General features: G+C 41.4%; 1 protein-coding gene across 3 annotated transcripts in view; it reads left to right on the top strand.

Moving 5' to 3' along the window:
• Positions 1 to 16,393, top strand: part of marchf5 (membrane-associated ring finger (C3HC4) 5) — a 119,049-nt gene that overhangs the window by 50,800 nt on the left and 51,856 nt on the right. For 2 of the 3 annotated variants that reach the window (XM_068052635.1, XM_068052633.1), the window contains exon 2: positions 393 to 595. In XM_068052635.1, coding sequence (XP_067908736.1) covers positions 393 to 595 — 203 coding nt within the window. The remainder of the gene's footprint in view (positions 1 to 392; positions 596 to 16,393) is intronic. The other variant, XM_068052636.1, reaches the window with a different exon arrangement.

The raw sequence follows: 16,393 nt of genomic DNA, 5'->3' as shown, positions 1-16,393 counted from the left end.
TACTCGAAACAAAAACATAAAGTGCTGGAAATATTCAGCAGGTCTGGCAGTATCTGTGGAGAGAGAAACGGTTAACCTTTTCAGGTCAATGAAAGGTTTCAGGTTTTGATGAAAGGTCACAGACCTCTTTGACACATTGGTCCATGGACAACCCTATACACCAAATGACCGATCGCTAGTCCACCACAGTACCTAATGGTATGCACAGGGTAAACAAATGGAAGGGAAAAAAATTAAGATTCTAAAACTTCATACACAGTGCTAACACATGGTCATAATCACTTAAAACTGTTGCTATTAAGGTTATTTTAACCTCTTCTGCTGACAGGAATGAATGCTTAGGTTTACTAATGTTTTAGTCCTGGAATATTAATGTATTTTTTTCATTATAGGAGTTGTTGGGTGTGTTTTGCGACTGATGAAGATGACAGGACAGCGGAATGGGTGCGGCCTTGCAGGTGCAGAGGATCCACAAAATGGGTTCATCAAGCTTGTCTACAACGATGGGTTGACGAAAAACAAAGGGGCAACAGTACAGCCAGAGTGGCATGTCCACAATGTAATGCTGAATATTTAATTGTCTTTCCAAAACTGGGTAAGATTTATAAAGTACAGATCAATTAGTTCACTACAAGAGATTTTCAAAGTTCATTTATTGTTTAAAAAAAAATGCTAAAAATACTCAGCAGATCTGGCAGTATCTGGAGAGAGAAACAGAGTTAACCTTTCAGGTGTGTGACCTTTGTTCTTTGTTGCCGTGTGCATTATTGTCAGGTACATGCAAAAGGATTTATAATGAGGGAGGGGGAACAAAATGTAATCTTCAAACAAAAAACATTTTTCTCTTTATTTGAAATATATATTATAGATTCTTTCCCTCCCTCCACAAGAATAATTGAATGCATAACTTGATAGCGTGTTTAAGGTTTTGTCCTCTAATTGGGTGGAATCTAGGTACCCAGTCACAGAGTCATAGGGTATACAGCACAGAAACAGGCCCTTCGGCCCATCGTGTCTGCTGGCCATCAAGCACCTATCTGTTCTAATCCCTTTTTCCAGCACTTGGCCCATAGCTTTGTATGCTATGGAATTTCAAGTGCTCATCTAAATACTTCCTAAATGTTGTGAGGGTTCCTGCCTCTACCACCCTTTCAGGCAGTGTGTTCCAGATACCAACCGCCCTCTGGGTGAAATTTTTTCCCCTCAAATCCCCTCTAAACCTCCTGCCAATTACCTTAAATCTATGCCCCCAGATAGTTTAATCCAAGAATTTTGTCTTGATGTTTTGAACCTACTACTACTTGAAACTGTTATAGACTGTTTCCAAAAGACAACAACTCCGACTCTTTCCGGGGTATCGTACTCCAAAATGAAACAATCTTAATTTAAAGAAAGGGTCCAACAGAATGTTGGGACAATCAAAATATAAAACTGAGTAACTTACTTTACCCTTTACTCCTGGTGAGAATGTTTTTTGTCTGTTTCCTGTCCACCTCAAGCTTACATATTTCCCACTGCTGGCCGTTGTTGTATTTATTAACTTTACTGTCTAATTTATCTGGTATAGGCACTTTTATTGTTCTTTGCCTGGACTGCCCAGATATATTTGTCTATTTCCATGTTATTCATGGAACCAGAGCTGTTTACAGTGCAGAAATAGGACTTTTAGCCCACTGTGTCTGTGGCAGCTCTTTGCTAGAGCTATGCAAACTCATGATACTACTCTGCTTAAAACCCTCTATCTTCCTCTCCTTCAAGAATGTATCCATTTTTTTCCCCTCCAAGATGCAATCGTGTTTGCCTAAACCACTCCCATGTGTCTGCAGCTCTCTACCTATTCTGTTTTTGGATGTTGCTTTCTTTGTGGTTAGCTGGATTTTGTTATGTTGGCATTTATTGTCAATTTGTATTCTGAATTTGTCTGATTTTCCAACCTAAGTATTTCTTTTGTATTTTTCATCAGTACTGTCTCATTGGCAAGATTTGGGTTTCATTATCATTTGTATTGATCTTGAGCCCAACCTCTAACTGATCCAGACTTTCCCATAATAAATTTAGAGAATGTGGTGAAAAGATTGGGTGGTTTAGTCCATCCTTATTTCACTCCCCTTATGCTTTTTGTCCTTTTCAGTTCTTGCTGCTGCTTGTTCTGCAAAAGGATCCTTCATCCAATGTCCATGCTTTTACTTGGGGATGCCTGAATATTGAACAAGTCTTGATTGATTTTCTGTTTTCTGACTCAGCAGTGAGGACAATGTAGCCCCATTACCATCTCTGCATGCAACATTAGCTTGTCCATCAGAGACTGGCAATAGAATGTGGGACTTTCCTGGTCTTGTATGTTCAAGCAACGCACTTGATAAACTTAAAGCCATGAGGAGAACCTCAAAATTTGTTATTATAACTCCAAGGGCTTTAATTAAAGATAACAGCAAAAAACCTTTCTGCGTATAATCATTACTTTCTTTGGTTGATTTTCATGCAAGTTCTTGATTTTCAAAAAGCTACTTTACCAGCCTTTCTTAAATAATAATCATGTAATCAATTGGGTATATTTCACTCCGATTAGTGCAATATTTGAAGCAGATTTGTGGTGTTCTTTATAATAGGCTATAAATAAAAACCAACTGCAGTTTCCTCTACTCAAATGGAAACCTGTTTTTGCAGTCTGTGAATATAGTTAAATATTTTGTTCCTGAGAATTAATATAATTTATCTACAAATGGAGTGACAGAATAAGTCCTTTAATTTAGTTATTATAGTTGTATCAGCAATTCAACTGCTTGATAGTTTATATTACTTATAACCCTGATGAGACTTGGGTCACATAAAATGCATTTAGGAAATTAACCTGTGTGCTCATAATTACATATTTTTGCCACTCAAAAACATACATAATAAGGTTGTCTGCTAATTTTTCTTTTTTTCCCTCACACTTGTTTCAAGGTTCAGTTTTTAAAGAGCAATTGTATTTCTTGTAAATTACATTTTACAGTTGGATTAAATGTAGATTTGCTGTTGTTTACCAAAGGAAGAAGGTGTAAGAGACGTCAGATGGGGCGTAGATATTTGTTAAATGACATTATTTGTCTTTACTTATGTACTGAACAGCTGTAAGCATGCCTTTCTGTGAGGTTGTTTGGCTATTGCATAATAACCAGAAGATGAAAAGAAAAAGTGCTTTTGTTCATAGCAAGATTCAAATCCAATTTTGCTCCTTGCTCCCTTTCTTATGAGATCAGATCAGTGCTATTTCAGCAATAACAGACAATATCATATTCAATATAGACGTGGAGCGCATCTGAAATTGCTTTACAATTCATGTTTCAAAAGTCTTACATTTTAAAGGTATCTATCCATACACAAAATATTGTTGGTAATTTAGATTTCAAGTGTTTGGTTTGGTTGTACTTTAAAGGTCATAAAAGTCATTTATTGTTCCTGCTGTTCCGAACCAGCTTTTCAGTAACATGATTTTCAAGGTCAAAGGTGCAAAGCTTTGTTCTATAAATACCTTGATTACATCTGCTGCAGGCAAATCATTGTGTGACTTGTAAAAGGTGATGATTGTAGTTGTTTGATTGGGAATTCATTTAGTATCTACATTTGCATTTATTGATTGTAATGAAATGCTTTCATAACAGTAAACCATATATTTATAGCAAAGTCATGTAAAATGTGGAGGTTTTGGTATTTTTGAACAAAATTGGATGCTTATATTGTAATCTCAGGCAGAAATGTTATTTAAATACTTGAGTTTTTGAGATGCACTGAAGCAATTTGTATGAGCTTGTTCAACTCAGTGCCACTCCAATTGTGTAGTTTAGACTAGACGATTCCACGCACTCTTGACCGGCTTCCTGCTTCTACCCTCTGTAAACTTGAGCTCATCCAAAACTCTGCTACCCTTGTCCTAACTCTCACCCAAGGTCTGTTTACTCATCACCCCGTGCTTGCAGACCTACATTGGATCCCAGTTAAGCAATGCCTCAATTTTAAAATTTTCATCCTTGTTTTCCCTCCCTATCTCAGTAATTCCTCCAGTCCTACAACCCTCAGATTGCTCTGCTCCTTGAAATTCTGGCCTCTTGAAGTTCCCCGCTTTTAATTGCTCCACCATTGACGATTGTACCATCAGTTCCTAAAACCCTAAGCTCTGGAATTCTCTCCCTATGCCTTTCTAGCTCTCTACCTTTCTTTCCTCCTCCTTAAAACATACCTCTTTGATCATTTTGGTCTTTTGGTCATTTGCTCTAATACCCTCTTGTATGGCCCGCCATTCAATAAGATCGTGTCTGATCTGTCCCAGGCCTCAACTCCTCTTTCAGGCCTGCTCCACATAACCCTCGACTCTCCGAAATTTCAAAAATCTATCTACCGTCTGGTTCAATACAATTAGTGACCTAGCCTCCACAACTCTCTGAGGCAGAGAATTACCACCCTCTGAGAGAAGAAATTCCTTCGCATCTCAATTTTAAATGTGTGCCCCCTTATTCTGTAACTATGTCCCCTAGTTCGAGATTCCCCCACCAATGGAAACATATTCTCAACATCTACCCTGTCAAGCCTCCTTAGAATCTTATATATTTCAATAAGATCACCTCTCATTCCTCTGAACTCCAATGAATAAAGGCCTTACCTATTTAGCCGTTCTTGATAAGACAACCCTTCATCCCAGGAATCAGCCTAGTGAACCTTTTCTGAACTGCCTCCAATGCTTGTATATCCTTCCTTAACTAGAGGGACCAAAACTGTACGCAGTACTCCAGGTGTGGCCTCACCAATAACCTGTACAGTTGTAATAAGACTTCCCTATTTTTAAACTCTAACCCCCTAGCAATAAAAGCCAAAATTCCATTTGCCTTCCCAATTACCTGTTGCACCTGCATGCTGACTTTTTGTGTTTCCTGTACAAGAACACCCAGATCCCTCTGTACTGCAGTATTTTGTAGTCTTTCTACATCTAAATAATAATCTGCCTTTTTATTCTTCCTACCAAAGTGAATTACCTCATACTTTCCCACATTGAACTCCATCTGCCAAGTTTTTGTCCCCTCACTGGTGAGAGAACCAACAAGAGCAAAAGAACTTACTTGACCTCGCCCTCACCAATCCACCTGTCACAGATACATCTGTCCATGATAGTATTGGTAGGAGTGGCCACGGCACAGTCCTTGTAGAGCTGAAGTCCTGTCTTCACACTGAGGACATCCTCCAACACTACCATCACGCTAAATGGGATAGATTCAGACCAAATCTAGCAGCTCAAAACTGGCCATCCATGAGGTGCTGTGTATCATCATCAGAATTGTCTTCCACTACGATTTGTAACTTCATGGCCTGGCATATCCTCCACTCTAGCATTACCATCAAGCCAGGGGACTAACCCTGGTTCAATGAGGAGTGTAAGAGAACAGGCCAGGAGCAACATCAGGCATACCTAAAAATGAGGGGTCACCCCAGTGAAGCTACAACACAGGATTAAACAGCAAAAGCAGCATGCTATAAACTGAGCTAAGAAATCCCACAGTCAACGGATCAGATCAAAGTTCTGCAATCCTGCCACCTCCAGCCGTGAATGGTGGTGGACAGTCACCAACTAACTGGAGGAGCAGGCTCCATAAACATCCCCATCCTCAATCATGGCAGAGTCCAGCACCTCGGTGCAAAAGGCGAGACTGAAGCATTTGCAACCATCTTCAACCAGAAGTCCCTAGTGGATGATCCATCTCTGCCTGCTTCTGAGATCCCCAGCATCACAGATGCCAGTCCTTAGCCAATTTGATTCACTCCAGCTGATGTCAAGAAATGGCCCAACGCACTGGATACAGAAAAGGCTGTGAATCCTGACAACATCCCGGCTGTAGTACTGAAGACATGTTCCAGAACTAGTTCCCCCCCGCCAGCCAGACTGTTCTGGTACAGCTTAAAATATTGGCATCTACCCGACAATGTGGAAAATTGCCCAGGTATGTCCTGAACCATAAAAAGCAGGGCAAATCCAGTCTGGCCAATTACCGCCCCATCAGCCTACATTTCATCATCATGAAAGTGACGGAAGGTGTCATTGGCTGTGCTATCAAGTGACACTTACTCAGCAGTAACCTGCTCACCAATGATCAGTTTGGGTTCTGCCAAGGCCACTCTGCTCCAGACTTCTTTGCAGCCTTGGTCCAAACGTGGACAAAGAGCTGAATTTCAGACGTGAGGTGCGAGTGACTACCCTTGACATCAAGGCAGCATTTGACCGAGTGTTGCATCAAGGAGCCTTAACAAAGTTGAAGTCAATGAGAAGCAGGGGAAAGAACTCCACTGGTTGGAGTCGTACCTAGTAGGAAGAACGATGGCTGTGGCTGTTGGAGGCCAGTCATCTCAGCCCCAGGACATTTCTGCAGGTGTTCCTCAGGGTAGTGTCCTAGGCCCATCCATCTTCAGCTGCTTCATCAATGACCTTCCCTTCAACATAAGGTCAGAAATGGAGATGTTCACTGATGATTGGTACTGAACACTGTACATTTGCAACTTCTTAGATGCTGAAGCAGTCGTGCCTGCCTGCAGCAGGAGTTGGACAGCATTCAGGCTTGGGCTGATAACTGGCAAGTAACATTCCCACCACACAGGATCAGGCAATGACCATCTCCAACAAGAGAGAATCTAACCATCTCCTCTTGACGTTCAATGCCATTACTACAGCTGAATCCCCCACCATCAACATCCTGGGGGTTACTATTGGCCAGAAACTTAACTGGACCAACCATATAAAAACTGTGGCTATGAGAGCAGGCCAGAGGCTGGAAATTCTGCAGTGAGTAACTCTCCTCCAGACTACCCAAAGTCTGTCCATCATCTGCAATGCACAATTCAGCATTGTGATGGAATACTGTCCACTTTGCTGGATGAGTGCATCTCCAACAACACTCAAGAAGCTCAACATCATCCAAGACAATGCAGCCCGCTTGATAGGCACCCCATCCGCTACCTTAAACGTTCACTCCTTCCAATACCGGCACACAGTGGTAGCAGTGTGTACCATTTATAAGATGCACTGCAGCAACTTGCCAAGGTTCCTTTGACATCCCGTTCCAAACCCACAACCTCTACCACCTAGAAGAACAAGGGCAGCAGATGAACGGAAACACCACCGCTTCCAAGTCACGCATAACACGCTCCCTTGACACTGTATCATCCATTATCATCATAGTGCCAAAATCCTGCAACACACTCCCTAACAGCAGTTCAAGAAAGTGTCTCGCCACCACCTTCTCGAGGGCAGTTAGGAATGGGCAATAAATGCTGGCCTTGCCAGTGACTATGCACAATCCCACGGATGAATAAAAAAAAAATGTGGTAAAGCCCACCATGATGAATATCCTTAGGATATCAGTCAGCTGACCCACTTGGCCTTAATTTTCCAGCTTTCCCTCACGCTTGCTCGCTAAGTTTTTATAGTTTACCTTTTAAGGTCACTTTGGGGAGAAAATGGAGATCCTGGTCAAGGGCTTCAAGAATGGCATCCCTGATCTATAGGCCGAGGTCATATCCTTGCAGGTTGTGCTGGGTTTAGCTGGATCCTCCTCATGCCAAAACCTAGTTAATAGAAGAGACTTCTCATAAGCACCATGGTCCCACCCAGTCACCCAGCAATGATTTCTCTCTCTTGACTTATCCCAGGATCTCTTTGGGGTGTGAGTGTTTTTATGGGAATTGGGAGGAAATTGCATTCGGTGTTCGGGCCAGTTTACCCTCTTCATTTTGAACTCAGATGCCATATAAGGAAATGATCGTTCAGATAATCAGGAAGACCTTAGAGTTTGTGTCCATCATTCCTGCCAAAGTCAGCAGCCCAGTGTCAGTAATTAACAAGCTCTCCAGAAAATACTAGTTTCTGCTACGCTCTAATCCAGATCATTTTTTTTCAAAGGTATTCAAGCTTTTATGAGAGGCTAACTAGCTGTGGTGAATCTCAAGGATGCCTTGCTTTCACATAACAGGTTCTTTTTAAAGTTCCAATTTTTGTGGCCAGTTAGAAATACCGACTTCACCCCTTCCTCCTTTCCCCAGTCCCACAGTTTACGTGTCCTCGCAAGCCAATCCTTTAAGGATTGGCTATGTTGCAATTTGAAATTTTTAATATATTTTCCATTTTTACAGCCGTCGCTGATAATGGTCTTTTCATAGTCTGACCTTGTAGACCGAGGATAACGATTACCCTCAATTGCAGTAATCTGCATATTAGAGTTTAGGTAGACTCTGGGGTGGGGGGAGTGTTTGCAGAGATACCACGGAGTGATTTGCAGATGTGATGAGAAATATATGCTTAATATGTTGAGGACCAAGAAACTATCTAGATCAGCATGAATAGCAGTACGGATAGCTGTTTTGAATAATTGGGAAAATGTCACTGGCTAGGTATCACATGATGCCTTTGAACACTGATCATTTGATCTTTGACTAGAAATGTGAACTGCTTTGTACTGGTGTTCAGTTGCTGGATGCTGTGATGTGGGCCTTGTGCAGCTGGCAGCAATGGAAAGAAATACCTGCCTGATTTCTTTTTAGTACTGAGTGGCCTGGAAGAATTCTTTTTTCAATTGCTGCTTCTTCCTGACTGATTTTCCTGAGCTCCGTAAATATTTTGTTCCAGCAACTGCACATTTTTGATAAAGATGCCATACTGTCATTAAGTTGCACAAGCATACTCGCCAAAATGACACAGCCAGTCTGTGTATGTTTAGAATGGAGAGCTCTGTAATGCAGATAATTTACAATGAGTGTGGCGGGGTTAACTCTTGTCCAAAGAACTATGCTGCAATATAAAAGCAGTTTAAGGGATTTTAAACCCTTAAAGTGAAATGCATTAAATAATTGGGGTTTACTCTTAAGAAAAAACACAAGGAAAATTATTTTTGTGATGAGTTTATTCAAGCTTCCTGTGGAAAGGCAGATTGAGCAGCAGTCGAAGTTCTTCGCATTTACTCTGTCTGTTCCACTCAGTGTGTTGAGCATGTTTCTGTTCATAGAATGAAAACAACCTGAAAGTTGGTGGATTGGTCAACTAATATAAAAATAATCATCCTTTATATCATGCTATTGGTTGACCTAATCCTACCATGTATACTACACTGAGTTTTTTTCCCCCCTTGCTCCTTAAAGTATTAGGTCATTCTAGTTATGTTTCCATAGACATCAGTAGTCCTCTGGCACTTTGCTGAAGTCGGCTTTTATATGCGATCACCTGGCTATTTAATTTTGGGGATTCTTCAGAGCTGAGTCCACACTACTCTCGCCCAATGTCAATACATGCCTGTTTCCTAGAGGGGGTCATTGGATCAGCAACAAAAACCTTGGTTCTTTCTTTTCACTGCTTTTAAGCCAATGGCATTGATGCCAGTTGTCGTGACTGGGATATCGAAAGTTACCTCACTCAGAACATTGCAAGGAACAAATATGCTTAGTTTGAGTGGAAATAAAATCAAACGATAATTCTTGGAGAACTTTTTTATTTTAATTTGAACAGGACTATACTCTACACAAAGTGTGCTGATTTTTGAGTTGATGAGAACTAGTTTTGAAATGTATCTTTGAGCGTCACAAAAATTCTGTTATGGCGCTCTGCTTCAGTCGCTCCCAAACTACTTATTGTCATAAATAAGTAGTAGATGAGCAGTCTTTTTCTGAAACCTGATGTAACCTGTATTTCTTATATAAGTAAATATATGGACAGAAAATTGTCATCTTTCCAAGAAAAATTTACATAAACAGTAATGGTGTTGAAAATAATACATTTGTGATTTTAGCAGAGAAATGTTTTACTTAATAAATGTATAATTATTTTGTGTATGGCATTTGCATGGAATTTTCTTTTATATGTGAACCATAAGGACGGTAGTGATAGATTTCAAGAGGACGTAGACAGGCTGGTGGAATGGGCAGACATATAGCAGATGAAATTTAATGCAGAGAGGTGTGAAGTGATGCATTTTGGTAGGAACAACAAGGAGAGGCATTATAAAAATGAAGGGTACAATTCTAAAATGGGTGGGAGCAGAGGGACCTGGGAGGGTGTATGTTCACAAATCGTTGAAGGTGTAGAGCTGGTTGAGAAAGTGGTTAAGACATCTGGGATCCTGGGCTTTAGAAATAGAGGCATAGAGTACAAAAGCAAGGAAGCTATGGTGAACCTTAATGAAACACTGGTTTGACCTCCACTGGAATATTGTGTCCAATTCTGGGCACCACACTTCAGGAAGGATGTAAAGACATTGACGAGGGTGCAGAAAAGATTTACAAGAATGGTTCCGGGAATGAGGGACTTCAATTACAAGGGTAGATATGGAGAAGCTGGGGCAGTTCTCTTTAGAGAAGAGAAGGTTGGGAGGATATTTAATAGAGGCATTCAAAATCATGAGGGGTCTGGATACAGAAGATAGAGAGAAATTGTTCTCGTTGGCACAAGGATCAAGAACCAGAGGACACCGTTTTAAGGTGATTGGCAAAAGAATCAAAGGTGACATGAGGAAAAACTTTGTGGATTGTGGTTAGGATCTGGAATGTACTGCCTGGGTGTGTCATGGAGGCAGATGCAGTCTTGGCTTTCAAAAGGGAATTGGATAATTATCTGAGGAGAAAAAATTTGCAGGGCTACGGGGAAAGGGCAGGGGAGTAGGACTTGGTGAGTTGCTCTTGCAGAGTGTTGGCATGAATAGGACGGGCTGAATGCCCTCCTTCTTTGGGATAAACATTCTATCATGTATTTTCAGTATAGTAAAAATCTTTGTGTAGTGCACACACTTTCGGTAAGTAGCGCATTTCCTGTAACACTTGCCTCATCACTATAAACCAATACTCTGTAAAGCAATACATCCTTGAACTCCAAGCAACAGAATGGGAAAATAACTAGGTAGTTATAAAAGTTCCACTGAAAACTGAGTGTACACAGTTTAAAATGAACTATTTTTGCCCTTCAAAACTCTGATAGGAACTAACAATTTTAATTTTGCTTAAGTAGCTGTGGAACCATAATTGAACATGAAATGTAAATTTAAAATGTCTTGATAAATAGAATGTGAGCTTTTTAATTTTAATGCAGCATTTGCCAACTTGTAATCAAAATCTGCCGTGCCTCTGACCATAAAGAAAACGCTAGATAAAATGGCCGTGGTTTAAATAACTTTTTCTTTCCTTCACAAGCAAACAATCTTTTTCATTGTTTAGCTAGATTGGGAGCTCATTTAGAGTTCAAAATGGGGCGGTGTGTTTGTATTCCGGCATTATGCCACTCAATTTCTTGAATATTTAATTTTTTTAAAAATCTGCCAATATCTTTTTACGTAGAAATCTGATATCCAGTATGTGTCTATACACTAATTGGCTGCTGTCTGATATCTACAGACCCTGGAAACACTTCTGTAGGACTGATATTGGGAAGTTGTGTTTATAGGGTCTAGGTCATCAGAGAGCCAGATGCGGAGCAGTTGCAGTCTGTTGCAAGGAGATCTGCAGTTGCTATGCAGCATTAGGCTGGTGCATCTGGTGATGGTAAATATTAGCAGTACCCTGAAATTTGGCTTCAGGTCTTCAGACATACTACAATACTATCATATGGGGATGGTGCTGTGGAGTGGCACAGAGGGTCACCCTCCTTGCACATATCTTAAGCAGCAACATCTCTTCAAACAGAGGTCAAATACTGGCTTACTCTGACATTTGCCTGCAAACCTATGCCTACTCTTTGGCTTTTCTTTCCCTTAATTTTTGTCTGAGACTTCTTCATCCTCTCCCCGTTCCGTTTTGGTGGAGGAGTAGGATGTTGAATATTCATCTCTTAAGTAAAATTGTGAAGCTAGTCAAGACCACATGGTCGATCTTTTTTTAAAAAAAAAAATTGAAGTATGTGGAATGTTGATGTGGAGGGGTTAGGTATCTTGCCAATAACATGACAATGCTCTGGATAGATAGGGGACCCAGTCCTTTGACAGCTAACGGACATCTCAACCACATCATGGTTTAACTTGTTTGAGTAATTTGCTATCTTTTTGTTGGCTATCATGTCACAGCTTCTTCTCACATTGAGATATCTAGAACTGAATTTTGAGTACACCGTAAATCGCAGCGGCACGTTCTGATCTCGGTGGTCCACTCGTGCGGATCCACCGTGCTCCATGATATTTCGCGCAGGGGCTCATTTAAATGGAGGGGGCGGAGCAGCCGACCCCGATGTCATAAAGGGGGCGAGTGTACCTGCAACAGCATCTGGTGCCACCGTGCAGGCACCGGTGCCATTTTTAAAGGGTTTCAGGCCTTTAAGTTTCCTTAAAATTTTTAAAGGGACAGGTGTGAAAACATTGAAGTTTAAACTTTATCAGTGCAAATCCTCTCTCCCACCCCCCACCACCAATGAGAGCGCTATATCTAAATAGCCCTTTCCAGCAAAAAAAATTTAAAATTGGATTCCAATGCCCCCCCCACCCAGAACCTGCACCACTTTACCCTTCAACCCCTTCCCAGCATCTCCCCCCACCAATCACGTAGGATTCTGCCATTTGGAGTTCTGAAGGCGAGGGAGCTCTGGCCAGTGGCCGGAATATCAGCGTAGGGCGGCCACCGGGACAAGTTAAATTTATTTGCAGGAATTTCACTTAATTTAAAGATGAAAGTGAAGGCGCCACACCGAGGCCTCTCCATGGTGGGGGCCATGACAGGCCTCTCCCGGAAGAATTTTCTGCCCCCCCCCCCCCCCCCCCCCCAAGCCACGACCCCCGACATTGGAGGGCTAGTAAAATTCAGCCCTTAGTCTGTCTGCCAAGGCATTAGGCCTGCCGTGGAACTGTGGCCTCACTTATACAGATTTAGGATTGCTTATCAAGATGTCACAAGGAGGGGGCAGCTGAGTTTTCCTGAAGGAAGACTTGTACATGCAATACTCCTCTTGTAATTCCTTTCGCCAAGAAATTGAAATGTTCTGGAGCTGACCCTGTTTACTGCCTGATCAGCTACTCTATCGGGTTTTGCACCCATGAAATGGAATTTTGCTTTATTCTAAAACATTCAACCATCTAAGAACTGATGAAGCTCATCGCAGTTCTGTGAAATATCGAATTGAAACACAGAGTCATCCTAATGGATTCTAAAGTGCCTCCTCTCATCACTGACTGGATTTGCTGATTAGCATTTAAAAATTGTTATTTTACTATAAATTTTCAGTCCATTTTGAAATATTTAATAATTCACTTTTTAATAGTTACTTTAGGAGGAAACAAAATATCACAGCTCATTAGTTTATTTAGGACATCTAACTTATTTTTAGTTTATAATGCTGATCCTTTTATAATATAATTGCAGCAAGATCTGATATATTGACTTTGAGGATGCAGCTAATGCTTTTTATTAGCTTGATGGATTTTGGTTTTGGTCCTGATAAATAGTTATTTACAAAACGTGCACCTTTGGTAAAATTCTGCATTTGTCTTCTGTCGCATGAAAATCGTATTTGTCACCCGTTCTTCCAATTAAAATACAGCTTGCGAGCTAATGGCTTGCCATGTTGTTTCATTGCTTTTTAGTATTTTAATAATAGAGAATAACGTTACCCCTATTGCAAAGTGGAAATGATTGCAGAGTCCATGCATCTAACATGATTCCCATTAAGCTTCTAGGAACTTATGATAAGCCAGCAAAATATATCCGGTGGTTTACAACATTTAAACTATTACTGTGCAGAAGTACCAGCATTTGTATATACTGTGAACTCTCCATAGTGGCCACAATGCAGGGCTGATCTTGAACTGGTAAACAAGAAGTGGGATTGCAAGTTCAACTTGCAGGGTGAGACAGAGAATTAAGTATCCAGGATGCTCCTTGTGAAAAGTGCCAGAGGGAAAGCAACACAGAAGAAGGAAGAAAATCTCACTTCTGGTGCCATATTTTTGTTAAAGTTTGTTCTGTTCTGCTGCCCTTGATATTCTAATTGTGGGCAATTCAACATTGCCCACAAAAACTGTTGAATACAGGTTGGCACTGTACCATTGGAAATTGTTATAAAAAGGTGTATGATGCGACAGTGTTTGCTTCAGAGGCAAAAGAAAATACAGATGTTAGTTCAATAAATAACTTCCTCATTGTTACTAGAAAGCAGCTGTTACGAGTTTTAGGCCTGGTTCAGATATTTTCTCTGGTTCAACATCACTAGTTTATTCCATCAGTATCTCCTATGAGGATATACTGATGTGACCTGGGGCCTGGGCTGGTGCAGTGACTCCCTTTGTGTGTATTGGATACTGAAATCTTGTACATGCTCTCATGTGCTTTTCTACTGAAACCAGACTACACAACACTAGTGAGATGAGACCAGTTGTAAAACAGGCTGTCGTATTATATATATTGTATACATGTATGGGTGTGTGTATATGTATATATTATTACTCTTTGTAACACCAGAAGTAATACATTGTGTAAACTTAGTTCCACTTTACATGTCCATATTTGCTGATTTGAAAGTATTCTTCCTCTCCGTTTCTAAATCCAAACTTGCAGACTATCTTTGGTTTGACATTGAGCTGAAACAAACAGGTAACCTCTGACTGCCACTCCTCAACCTTCCACCCCTTGCTTCTCTGCTGGGAATTGGCTTAATTTAGCTGCTGAAGCTGCTTCTGCCTTCATGGGTGTGGGTATGTAGCCAGGGTCAGATGACCAGTGGGGCGCCCAAAGCTCCACTTCAAGGATGCTTTTAAGTGTGACTTGAAGACCCTACATGTCGACTATCACCCTTAGGAGTCACTAGCTGGCAAAAGAGGGAAATGGCGACCCATCCTGTGGACTGATGTGCACAACCACGATAATCAGTTGTGACAACAGCTTGGCAACAGGCGTCAACATCAAACACAACAACTTTCAGCGTCACTTGGCAGTTTTACCAGAATCTGCCTCTCAAGGATTGGCTTTCACAGCCATCAACAAAGGTACACCAAGAGAAGACACCCCACCAAAATGGATTGTTTACGGCGGGTCCATCATCATTGTAGATAGAAAGATGCCAGCCAAACCTCCTACTCTGCTCAAGTTAATGAGGGCTATCCAACATTGTGTGTGTGAATGTCACTAGCATGTTACCAATGCACTCCATTGTCTCCAAGCTTAGGATACAATTTTATCAGCCATTTTATTTATTCTCGCCTACTGGCTGAACATGCAGTCCCAGGTTGGTTGGGTGTGTGTTGTCAGGATTTATTTGTGTGTTTAAATTTATCTAAAATTTCTCCAAGACCACATAGAGAAAAATATCAAAATGTGACAACAGCATTGGAGTTTTTGTATCCTGTGTGTGTTTTGAGGGGGGGGGTGGGGAGGTGCTGTGGTAGGTGGAATGCAATTAGAGTGTGCTCTCATAATGTGATTATGGAAGTTAAACATTCAAGCAGATTTTTTTTTAATTTATAAAGTCTGCCCTCCAAAATAATTTGATCAGATATCAGACCTGTGATTTGTCTTGACCCTGTTAATTCTTTTCACAGGATGCATTGTACTTTTAGCGTAAGTGTGAATAGAGCTATTTTGTTTAATGTACAATCTTTGTACCTTTGGGACTGAATTGTTTTGTTGGGGAAGTTAACCATTCAAAGGCTGATAATATATGTGCTGTGATTTGTGCAACTGCCTTTTTCTTGATTCACCATTGTGGACTTGGACAGTAGCAGTTCAAGCAGGGCCACCACCATCATCTTGAGGGCAACTGGATGGGCGATAGTTTTTTTAAAATTCTTTTGGGAGGTGGGCGTCGCTGGCAATGCAGCATTTGTTGCCCATCCCTAATTGCCCTTGAGAAGGTGGTGGTGCGCTGCCTTCTTGAACTGCTGCAGACCATCTGGTGCGGGTATACCCACAGTGCTGTTAGGGAGGGCGTTCCAGGATTTTGATCCAGTGACAGTGAGGGAATGGTGATATATTTCCAAGTCAGGATGATGAGGCTTGGAGGGGAGCGTGCAGATGGTGTTCCCATGCTTCTGCTACCTTTGTCCTTCTAGGTGGAAGAGGTCGCAGGTTTGGAAGGTGCTGTCAAAGGAGGTCATAGTCATAGCGTTCTACAGCACAGAAACATGCACTTCGGCCCATTGCGTCCGTGCCGGCCATCAAGCACCTATCTAATCTAATCCCATGTTCCAGCACTTGGCCCGTAGCCTTGTATGAGGTGTGGTGAGTTGCTGCACTGCATCTTGTAGATGGTACACACTGCTGCTACTGCGCATCAGTGGTGGAGGAAGTGCAGGTTGAATGTGGTGGATGGGGTACCCGTCATGCGGGCTGCTTTTATTCTGGATGGTGTTAAGCTTCCTGAGTGTTGTTGGAGCCACTCTTATTCTGCTAAGTGGAGAATATTCCATCGCACTCCTGACTT

Source organism: Heterodontus francisci, chromosome 20 (assembly GCF_036365525.1).
Source record: "Heterodontus francisci isolate sHetFra1 chromosome 20, sHetFra1.hap1, whole genome shotgun sequence".
NCBI classification, from domain to species: Eukaryota; Metazoa; Chordata; class Chondrichthyes; order Heterodontiformes; family Heterodontidae; genus Heterodontus; species Heterodontus francisci.
The sequence above is the reverse complement of the archived record's forward strand: the minus strand, read 5'-3'. Positions and strand labels throughout refer to the sequence as shown.